This window comes from Lathamus discolor, chromosome Z, assembly GCF_037157495.1.
Source record: "Lathamus discolor isolate bLatDis1 chromosome Z, bLatDis1.hap1, whole genome shotgun sequence".
In the NCBI taxonomy this organism is placed as follows: domain Eukaryota; kingdom Metazoa; phylum Chordata; class Aves; order Psittaciformes; family Psittacidae; genus Lathamus; species Lathamus discolor.
In genome coordinates, this window is record NC_088909.1 from 75,076,939 (window position 1) to 75,092,586 (window position 15,648).

A 15,648-nucleotide genomic window follows, 5' to 3' on the forward strand; every position below is an offset into this window, starting at 1 on the left:
TCAACCCTGTGATGATGCTGCTGTGAATGCCCTCTCTCCTCTCTTTTAAATGAAATATGTTTATTACTGCTCCTATTGAAAGCCAAGAAAGGAGTCCTTTCCTCTTTCAAGGGTCAGATGGTTAGATATTAAGTCACACTAAAAGTTACCATTTGTAAATAGCTGAGATTGTCTCCCTGAGACCAAAGCAGGAACAGAAAATGGAACACAGATCAGCTGCATTTGCAGATCAGTGGTGGTTGCATGTTCAAAAAGCACTTAAGTACACCTCCACTTTCCTTGTTGCCTGGACAAGTGTCTGTTCCACCAGGAATTTGCCTATTGACATCATCTGGGCCTCCTCCCAGCTGACTTTCATGTATAGAAACAGAGAAAAGAAACCATTGACCTGAACCTGCCCAAACTGTGCCAGTTTGTGAAAGTTCAAGGACAAAGTGGTGAATCATTCTCAACATCAGTTTTGAAGACACTTCAACAAAACTAGTCAAAATGTCTGTGTCCTGAGTCTTGCTAGGTGTGGAATAATCCATAAAGCCATTCCTCCTGTGAACTGAACACCCTTCCTGTTAGGAGTATGACCCTGACAGAGGTCTGTCTTCTCTTCTGGGAGTGATCAGGGATGATGGTCCTTGACTGTGTTTCTGAAACAACCAAGATAAGAGTTGGAAGCTTAATCTCCTGTTGAAGGGCACACAGAAGATCACTTCATTCACATTAGTAGTCCTTGTTTCCTGAAGGAATTACAGAACTGTAATAGTAATCGGTGTTCCTGCAGCCATCACCATTGCTTTTACTTGCTGCTTTGTCTCTCAGATGGGCTACACTTCAGAGCTAAATGCCCTGTGGCATCAGTCTTGCTTCCTTCCTCTTCTGAACTGCTGTTGTCCATTCTTATTTCAAGCGGCTGCGGTTTTACATTTACCAGATACATTAAGCATATTCTCTCTCTGTAATTATCTTTTACAGCAAAATAAATAGAGTAAAATCATAACAAAATCCCAAACTGAGCTTAATGAAGTTTTAGGAGCAAGTCCAGCTTTGTACCTTCTCTTAATTCAGGAAAAGAAATAGGATGATGTTGCCTGGGATTGGTGCACTTTTTACATATAAACATTGGCAAAGTGTTTGCCTGCCCTGAAACTGACCCTTGAAATAAAGGTTGCAGCTAAAGTTAGATATGTAGAAAAACAAGAAGATAAATACTGCCTTGTCCAGTACCAGTCAGAATGATTTGTTAAGACTCTGTTTCTCAGTACATGGATTAACCTAATAAGGGTACTGTTACTGATGGCTATGTCCTTGTAGATCTTCGATTGCTTATTGTATCATTTGAAAAGACAAATGCAGCAATGCAAAAGAATCTTGCTTCTAATAATAATAGAATAATAGTCAATTCCTCCTGGCATGACAGTATTTTACTTACTTCAGCTATCATCTTGGGGGCCAAATGCGCAAACTCTTGAACATATGAGTCACTTCACTGTCATGAGTAAGTCTGTTGAAGCCTACTGTAGAGTTGCTAATGTGAGTAAATGCTTCATGGAGAAGTCCCTGCAGCATAAGGACCCAGTGCATTACTTAAGTTGTTTAATGTTTAAGATTCTCCCCTCCCAACACTGTGGGGAGGGTAGTTTTCTGTCATCTGCAAAACTGGGTCAGTTGCCTGGAACACTGGAAACTGAACTTGATTTATGTGTTTTGTTTCTGTAGTTTCAGGTCCATTGAGGTCTATAATGAAAGATCTGCATTCAGATGATAATGAAGATGAATCGGATGAAGCAGATGAGAACGACAATGATTCTGAGTTTGAACGACCTCTAAATGCCCGAGGAGGAAGCAGGAATCGAAAGTGAGTGTCTTGTGATTGCAAGGAGCCTGGTGGCTAAGACATTATGATTGTTGGTAATGAGGTGAGGTCTTATGATTTCCAACAACACAGAGTAGCAAATGGGCAGAGAATTCAGACTCTCTTTTTAAAACATGTGCATGTAAAAGTGCCTCTTCTAAAAACTAACAGAATTAGCCATTCCCAGTGCAAACTGTTTCTGTACTAATCCATGTGGTTCTGATGGTCCTTATTCATTTTGCTTTCCTTGATTCATGCCATTGTGACTTAAAGAGGAGTAGTTATAATTACTCTCTGGCATAAATTACTTTCTGACATAAATGAGATAAAATTAAGTACTTTAATTGCCGGATGAGCTATTCTGTGCATAGTATCTCATTTTCAATATCTCTCTGCTTACCAGTTTTAGATTAGGTTGTTAGATCAGAATCAATGAAATTTGAATTTTAAGTAATTTCTGGATTGCATGCAGTATGTAATGTGTAGAAGTGCAGATAAAAGGTAAAGCAGGCATCTGTCACAGAAATTGCTTTTTGAAAAAAGCTTCTGTGTCTTTGCAGCAACCTTACAAGGGTGTTCCAAAACCCCTTTATTCCTTGGGCAGCTTGAATCTTCATCCGAATGTTGTTAAAGATTATGGAAAACAATGAAGGTCTCTCAAACCTTTTCATAGTGTGTTCTTTACCTGAGCCACAGGATTTAGCTGTGAATGCACACGATCTGAGTGCCTTTGTCAGCTACTGCTTGAGTGGGAAAGTGATAGGAGAACATTAATGAATGCCAGCTTTCTTCTTGGTATACTTCAGCAGCTAGAATCAAGGACAAGACAACCAAGATGACTGGTGGTTTGAGAATTTGTGTTGGTTTGTATATTTTGTGTCAGATTATATAACGGATTGTCTCAAACTTGACTTGTGTGGAGATTCTGTTTCAGTTTTTTAAACAAAACTTAAGTCTAATATTTCTCTAGCTTCTTTTTATTCCAAATAATGGGTTTCTTTCTTCCAATAAATAAATATTCCCTGTTGTTCCTAAGTAAATGAAGGGTGAGACTGACAAGGAGCTAAGCATTTTATGTGACCACTCCTCCAGGACTAAGTTTCTGTTTTCTAAAAAGAGTGCTTTTTATGATGAGAAACAAGGAACTTTTCAGTGAAGCACTTGTCCAAGGAGGAACTACAGCTGTTTAGAAAGCTTTTAGAAGAGTAAAAAAGTAATAGGGCTATGAACCAAGATACGGACTCAGTCCAGGAATGTTTGGAACAACAGTTTAATGGTCTAAATATTTAACTGTTTCTGTAACGCTAGCTGCTGTTAACTGACATGTCATCTTAGCCAAGTGCAGGCAGACAGCCTTGTTCTTCATGCTACACAGAGCTTTTTTTCAGAGAGCGGCCCTGCTTGGATGCCACTCTTCCACATGACCTTGATTAATGATGGCTTGCTTAGTGAGGGGTCATTCTTAGTGTCCTACCTCAGTGAAACTCAGTTAACAGTCCTTTGTCCAGAGGTGTAATGCCTTGGTTCTGTTTTTACATAGGGTTAGTCTGAGTGATGGCAGTGACAGTGAGAGCAGTTCAGCTTCCTCTCGTCTACATCATGAACCAGCACCACCTTTACTAAAAACCACCAACAACCAGGTAAAGTCAGGATTTGTAAATTAAGTTCTGGGGAGCTGATAATTCCATTCTGATTACTTCAGTGAAGTTACTTAATCTGTAAATTGACATAAGAGCTTTTTGGTTGTGGGGTTTTTTTCCAGGAGAAGCATTTTGTCTAGCAAATATTATAGAGCAAAGTAATGTTTTCATCAGTATTTTAAGATGTGTCCTTTCTGTATGAGTTAGCTTTGTAAGGTAAACAGTGCAAACTACCTTTACAACATCAGTTGTACAATTTACAAGTTTGGGTTTGTATTAGCAGTAAATACAGTTTGCATCAATAGGCTCATTCTCAAGAGTTCATTCATTCTTCTCTTCCCCTCTCATCCACCAGTGTTTATCTAGAAGATACAATATTTTGTACTTCACTAGAAGACACAATAGTTTTTACTTCACTGTCAGAATGAGTCTCAATATCAACAGCCCAATCAGTCACATCTTTCATGTTCCTTTCCCCTTCAGTGGTCTAATAGAAGGTCTACCTGTGCATTTACACACTGCAAATAGTAGCAGTGTGCCAGCTAAAACTGAGTGTTGCATTCCTTCCTGCATTTTTGTACTTAAGCTGAATTTTGTAACTGAATTGGAAATCAGGAATTTAGGGAAGGATTTTGAGAATTCAGATTGTACGGGCTAGCCACATTTGAAGTCTCTGCCTGGTAACATAGTGCTGCTTGTCAGGATGATGACTTTGACTGATGAAATCAGCGTTGTATTGACTAAGTCTGTTCATAGAACTAAAAAGCTGTACAAGATTTCTTTAAGCTTCCTCAGATGTGATTAGTGCTGTGCCTCATTTTAACAAGGGAGCTTAAGGTGTTAGATTTTCACTACACATCAAGAGCACTGTCAGGAAGCAACTTTTTCAAGTACACTGTGTTGTTGCTGGGGTTCTATTTGAAGACAAGAATTTTCGTCTTTTAAAAACAAGAAAATCAGCTAAAAGTTACTGGATCCGTGCCTTGAGCTATGGGTTTGGGATTTTCTGTTGGTTTTGGTTTTGTGGGGGTTTTTGGGTTTTTTATTTTTTAGGGAAGACTTGTTCTTCCTCTGACCTACACATTAGTAACTCCAGGGAGTGTTGAACTGAAGAAATGGTATTTTTCTTTGTAAACTTATGTTTTGCTTTCCAGCCATGCATCGCTTTTGGCTAAGTGAATCCTTAGTGAATAAGTGAATAAGGTTAACTCAGATTTGCAGTCACTTTCTCTATCTAGGGAAATAGCTGCCTTCCTGCTGTGTTTTTATGGTGTTGGTCATCCTAGGGACCATATATGCAAGTTTAGTCATTTCTGCCAGGGGAAGTAGGAATGAGAGGGAGCTCACAGAAAGCTGACAGTGAGTCTTCTTGCTGGTCTGGGACACTTGCTTTTACAGGCTGTATTTCCTCTTTTTATTTGCTGAGTTTTGTCCTGTGTTGTGACTGGCCAATGTGGTTTTGGAGATAATCATGCTGGTGATGCTAGTCTTACTTACAGTGAAATGTGAAACAAAATCTCCCATCATCTGTGATCATTTCTTTTCCTTTGATGATCATATTCCAGGGAAGAACAACAATTTTTATTTCCCATAAATATTCCTCACTTTAGTCCTAAAATGTTCGATTTAAGTGTGGTTTTCTGCTGCTTGTTGACATGCTCTTCTTGACTGTGGTTCAGTGCTGGATGGAAGATTCTTGGTTTGTGTATGTGGTAGTAAACGGCCAAGAAGGGTACCATATGAGTGCAAGAGAGATTACCATCAAACACTTTTCCTTTTTTTTTTTCTGTGTTAGAAGTCATGCCGTCATGTCAAACACTGTGTTTCAAGACCTCTGTTGTAGAAGAAAAGAGGCAGCGTTGAGGAGGAGGGGGAAGGAAACAGGAAAAATATATTGAGCATTAATTTAAAAGGCACTGGAGAGTCCCTCAGTGTCATTTTGTATCTTCAAAATCAGATCTCTTATCTTACCAGTATGCAAAAGTTACAACAAAGTGTTGAGGAGGCTTTAAATGAAATTAATTCTAATTCTTTCAAGGATTGATAACATCATTATCACTTCATTCTAGCAACTCATCATTTTCTATTGTAAGCTGCTTTTTTCTGAAAAATATGAGCAGGTTTTATAGATTAAAGAATGGAAAGCTTAGTTTTGAGGTTTGATTACATTTTCTCCAGAAAAATATTACAGTCTTTGCATTATTAACTCGTAGCGGAATATTTCATATGTAACTGTATCCAATGATGCATTGAAATTTTACAGTTTTCTTTCTTTTCCAGATTTTAGAAGTGAAAAGTCCAATAAAGCCAAACAAATCCGATAAACAAATAAAGAATGGGGATTGTGATAAGGTAAATGAGAATGAAGTAATAGTAAACTAGTCCAGAACATGATACTAATGTATTTACTAAACACCAACCTTTGTTACAGAATGAAAATCTTCGTACATCTTTGCTTTGGGTTCCTTTACATGCAGATCTTTCTCTCCTTTTTTTTTTTTTTTTTTTTCCCTGTAATTCTTTCTCTGCCATGCTATTTTGAAAGTATTTTTTTCCTCTTCAATACATCTGGTGATTTGGCAAATGTCACCACTTGGGAATCTGCCACCTATTATTTATCTACTCTACACCATGAGTTTGCATTGTGCTTCACAGTGAAGTTTTTAAAGAGGAGAATTCACAGGTCTATTCCTAGCCAATAAATCAATCAATTAAAATTAAAAAAAAAGGTGTATTTTCCATACATCATTTCTGAAAGCTGTGTGTTAGGAAGTGGCAGTGTGATTTTAGCAAGTTAGTTAGAAATAACATGAAGCAAGATTTACCATTTAACATTGAGAAAGACTATTTCGTTTGAAATCATTTCAGCAGGCCATAGGTAAGAGGTCTAAGTCCATGTGAGTAAACATAGCACAATTTCCCAGTGTGGACAAGTTCCTCTGAAGGTTCATATTTTACAGGTATTGATGTCAACTTTGTGATAACTTGTGGCAGGCAATGGAAGGTTCTATATCTGTTGCTGAATGGTCTGATCCATACACTTTCTGGTTTCTTAAACTGGGTGCCATATCTCTCTCTGCGTAAAACAAAAAAAGGTTTCTTAAGGCTCAGGCTGAAGGAGAAAGCTGATAAATGGATAGAGAGGTGGGACATGCTTGGCATCCCAGGAGGGAGGACAGTGGAATTTGCCATTGAACTAATCATGCTTGATATTTTTCCCCTTACATCTTCTTGTTGACACAGAAAATTAATTACGTAGTTTAGAGAAAATGAGGGATTTAATTGTAAGCCTTTTTGTGTTTGGGTCTTATGTGGACAGGTGGGAGATGTTTTTTAAAGGTGCTGTTTTAGCATCCCCAGTCTGCTTGACACTTCTTGCCACAGCTGAGATGTAGGCATTATCTTGTACAGCAAAGAACTGCGTGATAAGATTTTCTTTGTCATGAAATGTCTAAGCAAACCCATAAAAACTTATATTTGGATTGTGTTATGCTAGAGTAAGCCAGACTACTAAACATGAAAATTTAGCTCTAAGAAGATTCAAAATTAAATTTCCATTTGTACTGTTTTTGAAGACATCTGAAGTTTTTGAAATATGTAACTATGACTTAACAAGTTGTTTATGGGGGGGATTTGTTTCTAGGCATATCTTGATGAACTAGTAGAGCTCCACAGAAGATTAATGACTTTGAGAGAGAGACATGTACTGCAGCAGGTGAGAAGCTCTCTTATGTAATATCACAATGTACTCGTTGAAGTAGTGAAGTCACATCATATTTTTTTGCCTTCATCTAAAACTCTGTAATCAGATTTAATAGCCTTCAGGCCTTTATATACAGCCCATTACCACTCTGAGTGTAGCTTAGAGAATTTTTACACATGCTTTAAATTGTGTTGTCACACTAAATAAGAAGTATTAAAAAAATGCCTGAGCTAAGGTTTTCACCAGTTCATTGTTACATTTCTCAACATACTAAATCAATAATTATGAAAACAAGATGGGAGAATATATGCAGCTGTGCACCATGACCTGATAAAAATATTATTGCTTTTTCCTGAAAGTGACCATCATTTTTTCAGAAATAATTGAAGATGTTTTCTATGGCAAACAGAAAACATGGAATTCAAAGCAAAACTCATTTTGGGGAAAACCACAGTGTATTCATTGAGTCTTCTGAAGTCACAGAACAAGTGAAATATGAAAAAGTGCAAACTAAGAAGGCTCAAAATTTATTGAAAAGTTATGCAATAGTAAGAACAAAATACTATTCTTTGGGTGCCATTGGCAGGTACTATTGGATTACAAACTGAAGATTAAACAATAAGCACTGTTACGAAAGCAGATGTAATTGTAGCACAGATGCTTTTATTATGTTCAGTGCAATTTTGTGGCTGTTGTGGACATGCTGTAAAAAAGGAAATATTTACCACTTCTGAATGATTGCAGTCATCAAATTTCTCAATGCTTATCCAGGTGTGGTAAAATATTTTGTATGCTGCAGCGATAATCTGTTTATTAGTTCAGGCTCAATATTGTGGGTAAAGGCAAAAAAACCATTGAAAGGTCAGTGAAAAGGAAGACCCTGGTTAAGGATATTCTTGCTTAAAGAGGGATACTGGTAGCTTTATTAGATTTCATAAGTTACAAAACACAAGGGTGCATTTTTATGTACAGGAAATTACTGTGCAGGAAAAAAGGTAGGAATTGCAACACCCTATCCACTTCACATTATTGATTAATTCTTAGACAGTTCACCTAGAAAGTGAACTTGTAGAAGCCATTGTATTGTAGCTTCACACTCTAGCACCTAGCTAGGGCGTGCTTCCTCAGTGCTTACTTCCCCATTTATCCAAGGCATAGCTTTTGAAGGGTTTTACTTCTGGTAGTCCTGTAGTCAGTATTACACAGTTACGAGCCATCAGTAGAGAACTGCACGACTGTCCTAGTCTGCACTATCTAGCCGTAAATTCAGCTTTCACTGTGGCTGTAGCAGCAGAGCACAGGGCTTAGGTGGCTTCATGTGAAATTTTGAAAAACAGCTTCTCCACCTCTTATGCAAAGATTTAAATAAAAAAAAAAAGACAAAAACATCACTTCCCCTCCCCCCCACATCCCCCCAAAGGTTATCTAGCAGTGGAACAGAGTTCTGAAGAGACTATGCTGTCTCCATGTTCAAGCTTTTAAAATCGTGATTGGGTAAGCCTGGAGAAGGCTGATCCAACGTCTTCCAGAATTCAGTGGAAGGGCCAAGGTACTTACCAGTTGTCTGTTAGACAGTACTAGCAAATGCTCTACATTGTTATTAAATAGTGCAGTTTAGTTTTAAAGCCTTTACTCGACAAGGAGAGGTTCCATGCTTGACCTTGTGCTCACCAACAGGGAAGGGCTCATTTGAAACGTGGCACTCCAGGGCAGCCTTGGATGCAGCGATCACGAGATGATAGAATTTGAGATCCTCAGGACAGTGAGAAGAGCGTGCAGCAAGCTCACTGCCCTGGACTTCAAGAGAGCAGATATTGGCCTCTTCAGGAACCTGCTTTGCAAGGTTCCATGGGATATATAGCCCTAGAACCCAAGGCTGTTGGTTGATATACAAGGATCACCTGCTACAAGCTCAGGAGTGTTGCATCCCGACTAGAAGGAAGTGCAGCAGGAGGGCCAGGAGACCTCCTTGGGTGGCTAAGGAGCTGCTGAGGAAAATTCAAAGGAAAAAAAGGCTTATAAAAGGTGGAAGCAAGGACAGGTAGCCTGGGAAGAATACAGGGATGTTGTCCGGGAAGCTAGGGACCAGGTTAGGAAGGCTAAGGCCCAGTTAGAATTAAACTTGGCCAGGGATGTTAAGGATAACAGGAAGGGATTCTGTAGGTGTGTAGCGAATAAATAACAGACTAGGGACAACGTAGGCCCCCTCCGGAAGCTGTCGGGAGAACTGGCTACTCTGGATTTGGAGAAGGCTGAGGTTCTTTGCCTCGGTCTTCACTGGCAAAGGCTCTGACCGCACCACCCAAGTCTTTGAAGGCAGACACAGAGACTGTGAGAATGAAGACCCTAGGCCCACTGTAGGAGAGGATCTGGTTCGAGACCATCTTAAAAACCTGAACGTATGCAAGTCCATGGGACCTGATGAAATCCATCCGCAGGTCCTGAAGGAGCTGGCGAATGAAGTTGTTAAGCCACTGGCCATCGTATTTGAAAAATCATGGCAGTCAGGTGAAGTTCCCAACGACTGGAAAAAGGGAAATGTAACCGCCATTTTCAAGAAGGGGAAAACGGAAGACCCAGGGAATTACAGACCAGTCAGTCTCACCTCTGTGCCTGGCAAAATCTTGGAGCACATTCTCCTGGAAGGCATGCTAAGGCACATGAAAAACAACAAGGTGCTTGGTGACAGCCAGCATGGCTTCACTAAGGGGAAATTGTGCCTGACCAGTCTGGTGGCCTTCTATGATGGGGCTACAGAACTGATGGACAGGGGTAGAGCAGTTGATGTCATCTACCTGGACTTGTGCAAAGCGTTTGACACTGTCCCACACGACATCCTTCTCTCTAAATTGGAGAGATATCAGTTTGATAGGTGGACCGCTCAGTGGATAAAGAACTGGCTGGATGGCTGCATGCAAAGAGTTGTGGTCAATGGCTCAATGTCCTGCTGAATACCAGTAATGAGTGGTGTCCCTCAGGGATCAGTGTTGGGACCGGTCTTGTTTAATATCTTTGTTGGTGGCATGGACAGTGGGATTGAATGCGCCCTCAGCAAGTTTGCCGATGACACCAAGCTGTGTGGTTCGGTTGATATGCTGGAGGGAAGGAATGCTATCCAGAGGGACCTTGACACGCTTGTGAGGTGGGCTGATGCCAACCTTATGAAGTTTAACTATGACAAGTGCAAGGTCCTACACCTGGTTTGGAACAATCGCAGGCACAGCTACAGACTGGGCAGAGAAGAGGTTCAGAGCAGCCCTGCAGAGAAGGACTTGGGGGTGTTGGTTGATGAGAAAATGCACATGAGCCAGCTTCAGTGTGCGCTTGCAGCCCAGAAAGCCAACCATATCCTGGGCTGCATCAAAAGGAGCATGACCAGCTGGTCAAAGGAGGTGGTCCTGCCCCTCTACTGTGCTCTTGTGAGACCTCACCTGGAGTATTGTGTGCAGTTCTGGTGTCCTCAACATAAGAAGGACATGGAACTGCTGGAACAAGTCCAGAGGAGGACCACGAGGATGATCAGGGGACTGGAGCACCTCCTGTATGAAGACAGGCTGAGGAAGTTTGGGCTGTTCAGCCTGGAGAAGAGAAGGCTGCGTGGAGACCTCATAGCAGCCTTCCAGTATGTGAAGGGGGCCTATAGGGATGCTGGGGAGGGACTCTTCATTAAGGACTGTAGTGACAGGACAAGGGGGAACGGGTTAAAACTTAAACAGGGGGAGTTTAGATTGGATATAAGGAGGAAATTCTTTCCTGTTAGGGTGGTGAGACACTGGAATGTGTTGCTCAAGGAAGTTGTGAATGCTCCATCCCTGGCAGTGTTCAAGGCCAGGCTGGACTGAGCCTTGGGTGGGATGGTTTAGTGTGAGGTGTCCCTGCCCATGGCAGCGGGGTTGAAGCTAGATGATCTTAAGGTCCTTTCCAACCCTAACTATTCTATGATTCTAATATTCTGTGATAAATTAGTTCATATAGATTTATCAGTTACAGAAATACATTCAGAATAGTGAATGGATAACTTCTGGAGAATCAGTGCGTCTCTGCATTACAAATAAACTGTCATCTCAGGTTAATTGTCCTTACTGCTTTGCAGCTCTTTAAGTAATGTAACTCCTTCTGGTGAGCACAGAAATAGAGTACTGAGCTGAGAAAATTTTTAGGAATGAGTGTGAAACTTCTATACCAAGAAATACAGGTGCGTAGAAACTATAGGAAGTACAAAGGTCAGGAGAGCAAGGAATAAAACTGCGTAAAGATATGGTGGCTACTACATGAGAAGAGGGATTGAGTGCAAAAATATGCAACAGAAAAATATAAATAGCTGCAAGAGTTTTAAAGATGGCGGTGGTGGTGGTGTTGGAATGGAGTGGTGTTGGAGTTGTGTATTCCTGAGTGGCGATGTAAGCACTTTAGTTCATGTCAGGGCAGGTATGTCACATATCAGAGTCTGCTACCCGCAGACTCTTGGGGAATTTTGAATTTTTTGGGGAATGCAAGAAAATTCCAAGAGGAGAATGAAGGCACTGATCACTCAAAAGCACTAGCTTTCAAAACTTAAGCTGAGGGATGTGAAGAAGAGAGGACAGGTTTTTGCAGTCTCTGTTGTTACCGAGTCCGTAGGCATGACAGCAAATAGGAATGCAGCCAAGTTGGAAGTGAGAAAAATGTATCTGAGAATGCATCTCTTTCCCAAGGGAGGCATTTCTCTTTGAGGCATTTTGTTAAAGAAGCTGAAATAAATCTGCAAAAAGGAGGGGGGAGGCAGGAGAGATGTGATACTGAACTGCAGATACCTGGATATGTAGCTAAGTAATCCTGATGTAAAATGATGCTTATATAAGAACTGACCAAGAGGGAGAAGGCTGGTGAAAAAGAAATTTGACCAAGAAATTATTCCTGTGAGAATCACTTGAGCAATTTTTATGTGAATATTGGACCATGGCTAGACAGAAATTGGTCTGAAATCACATTGTAAAAAGAAATCTCTCTCCCACTTCTTTCACTGTAAAGAAAGGAGTTGGGTTTTACAGTGATGAGACTTTCTTTTTTTTTTTTTTTTTTTTTCCCTTGACTGATTTCCAGTGAAGTAGTAAGGATAACTGAATCTGCAATCAGATATTCATGCTGCATGTCCCATATATTCAAATTTGGCTGGCTAAAGCTGGGTTCTGAAGTCTGCATTTTCAGTGCAGATGATCTTAGTGTGACCCCATGAAAGGCAACAAGATTTTTGTTAAGACTTTGTCTCTTATTTTGAGATGTCAGAAGTCATATCTTCAGCTGGTGAAAAATCTCCTTAAAGCTGGTGTACTAGACAGCACAGGCATGAGGGAGAAATTGAGGATAGGCAGCACTGCTGAAAATTGCGTTTCTCATGTCCAAAAATTGCTTAACTTCAGGTATCAACTATTGTCAGAATTTTCTGCAAGGGGCAGCTTGCAGGTCTGGAAACCACATGGCCTAAAGCCCTCCATAAATTGAAAAATTACTTACATCATTAGTTGCACTTTGGCTTCATGAAACAAACACACTCATTTGCTTGTTTAAAGCCAAATAAATAGTTTTACTATGATGGATAATGATGAAAACTGAGCTAGAAAGACATTGTATAAACAGAGATGTACATTACAGCAGGAACAAATGGGATATCTTTTTTCTTTGCAACCTGAGCTCTTGGAATAAAACATTTTAATGCTTTGTTTTTAATATTATAACTGTCAGACTTCCTGGCAACTAATCTTTTATTCTTTTTCAAGTATTTTTGAATAGCATCAAGATGCATACTCTAAATACTCTTAAGTCATGAATTCCTCATTGAGTGGCATACAAGCAGGTGTTTTTCATTGAGCTGTCTGGGTTTATCTTGATAAATTTTTGCACATTCGTTAGAGCTGTTGGGGTTTATTGCAGTCTGATTTACCAGGTTATATTTCTGTATTTACTGGCTGTATTTCTTGAAGGCTGGTTGAGGGATATGTTAAAAATGTTTATATTTTCCTTGGCTTTGAGCTTAGAAGCCTGAAGCAGAACTTGATCAATAGAAATCTGAATCAATTTTTTTAAAATATACTTATTTTTAAAAAATAATATAGTGTTGTTTAAAAATACATGTGTTAATACCTTTATGTAATACTTGTTTCTAAAAGCGGTATTTTGCTGTGGGGGTGATGAGGAGTGGTGTTCTTCAACTATAACACAAGGAAGCATTAGACAGAATTGTTCATCTTCTTGGCCTCGGATTCTGTAAACTTCTTGTGCAGCCATTTAACAATCAGTTTTGTCCCATTTGATTTTTTTTTTTCCTTCTGTGTTAGTTGTAGAACAGTAGGAGATGTAAAAGTGTTCCAAGAATCCTCAAATCAACAAGTAGACAAATGGAGGTGATGATCACAGATAAAAAATTCCCATATGGAAAAAATTTAAAGCCAAGAGCACAGATTTAAATGAAGTGTTAATAACAGAAGGATTGTTACTAAGTACTTTCAGAATTTTGGACAGCTGCAAACCAAATTAAACAGGTTTTGGGTTTTTTTTTCCAACCTGGAAGATGGAAGGTGATTGAGAAGGGGGATTTTTACTGTAGCAGGCGTTTCCTTCTTAGTATTTTATCTTGTTTCCATTCTGTTTAATCCATCGTGGACTGGATAGATGAAACAGAACTGCCATTCTCTGCCTGACAGTAGACATGAAGTTACTTCATTTATCAACATAATCTTTACTTCTGTGGTCAAACGAGAAAAAACATCTGTTTATAAAATGAAATGGGGAGCAGAGAATTACAAAGTATTTAGTTTTAATTAATTTTTCTCTTTCAAGTTAGTGTAATCCTAACAGATTTATCACTTAAGGTATGCTGTGTAATACAGATATATGTGGGCATGTATCTGTATCTCCTCCAGCTATGGAAAAGGAATTACACTTAGTGTAATAAAGCTCAAATACGCAAGGAATATCTAGCAGCAACGTTTCAGTGGAGATATGTTTGGAAGCTCTGCAGCTAAATGGGCTTCAAATTGAAGGGTGCAAAGAGGATATTGAGCTGAGCCTGGGTGCCACAGAAAGGATGGTTGGAAAGACTTGAGCAGAACAATGTTCTGTCAGTCCACGACAGTAGCCAGAGACCCACTTCAGGGTGGGATACCTTTCTGTGTGCTCCCTTGGGATGTCTGTCCCTTAACGTGAAACAGCACATAGGAAATTCATAGCCATAGTGTTCTGGCACTGTTAACCCCATCTGACAAATAATGCTTTGGCTTTCCAAGATGCTGAATGGGTATTTTAGGTAGGTGCACATCCTAGAACTACCTGCAATTACTTGTTACAACAAATTGGTATTGAGTATGACCACTGTAAAAATGTGAACTACACTTCAGACACTAAAAATATCAGAACCGCAGAAAGGCACAAGTTAGATATTTCCTGTTGATTTCACATGATCATAGAATGGTTAAAGTTATTAGGGACCACTGGAAGCTAAATGGTCTGACAGCCCCTCATCAAGCAAGGACACGTAGAGGTGGTTGCCTAGGACTTTGTCATATGGCTTTTGAATATCTCAGAGGATGGGAACTCTGCTGTCTCCCTGGGCAGCCTGTGCCAGGACTTGCTCACCTTCACAGGAAAAAAAGTGTTTCAGAGAGAATCTCCTGCATTTCAATTGCTGGTTACTGTCCCTGGTCCTATCGCTGGGCATCACTGGTAAGAGCCAGTGGTCCATCTTTTTTACACCCTCCCTTCAAGTATTTGTATCCACTGGTAAAATCCACCCTGAGCCTTTTGTTCTTCAGGCTGAAGAATCCCAGCCCTCTCAGCCTCTGCATAGGAGAGATGGTTTATTCCCTATTCTCAAGAACTCACAGCAGCTCATCTGTTTCCTGTTTGAGTGATAGCTGTGATATATATATTAAATACTCAACACAAGAAGTGATCTTATGCCATTTGTACGATTATTTCGTGATCAATTTGGTTTTTAAAAAAATTATGTATGTCTGTTACTCAAGAAATAACTGCTGGTATCTGAACTAGCTGTTGATGTGAGAGCTCTTGAGTACAGTTTTTATTTGATACAGACCAGATTCAATAAGGATTTATTTCTTTCCCTTGCTTGCAGAAAGGCTTATACCAAATATTTTCTAGAGTAACCTGCTTAGCAGCTATGCACACAGATGTGCCAGACAGCAGAGATTTACCCTGGATTTTTAATTTGTTTGGGACTGGAGAGGAGGGGATGTTGTGCTTTTTGTGCCCTTTTTTTTTTTTTTTTTTTTAAGACTTGAATTATTTAGGCTTAGAAAATATGCAGATTTTCTTTTAACCTAAGGTACTGTAGTAGTCTGATAAGTGATGAGTGGTAAGTATAACAGTTTAATGAGCAAGTCGTGGGGCAGTTTGGCTTATTTTATGCCTTTCATATGATCCATAATGCCATATTAATACACTGAGTGGGCATGTAAAGCTGC

At 39.7% G+C, this 15,648-nt stretch overlaps 1 protein-coding gene across 1 annotated transcript in view; it reads left to right on the forward strand.

The window, feature by feature from the left end:
• Positions 1 to 15,648, forward strand: part of MLLT3 (MLLT3 super elongation complex subunit) — a 124,053-nt gene that overhangs the window by 106,230 nt on the left and 2,175 nt on the right. The window contains exons 8-11 of the mRNA XM_065664018.1: positions 1,711 to 1,849; positions 3,387 to 3,486; positions 5,767 to 5,838; positions 7,130 to 7,201. Coding sequence (XP_065520090.1) covers positions 1,711 to 1,849; positions 3,387 to 3,486; positions 5,767 to 5,838; positions 7,130 to 7,201 — 383 coding nt within the window. The remainder of the gene's footprint in view (positions 1 to 1,710; positions 1,850 to 3,386; positions 3,487 to 5,766; positions 5,839 to 7,129; positions 7,202 to 15,648) is intronic.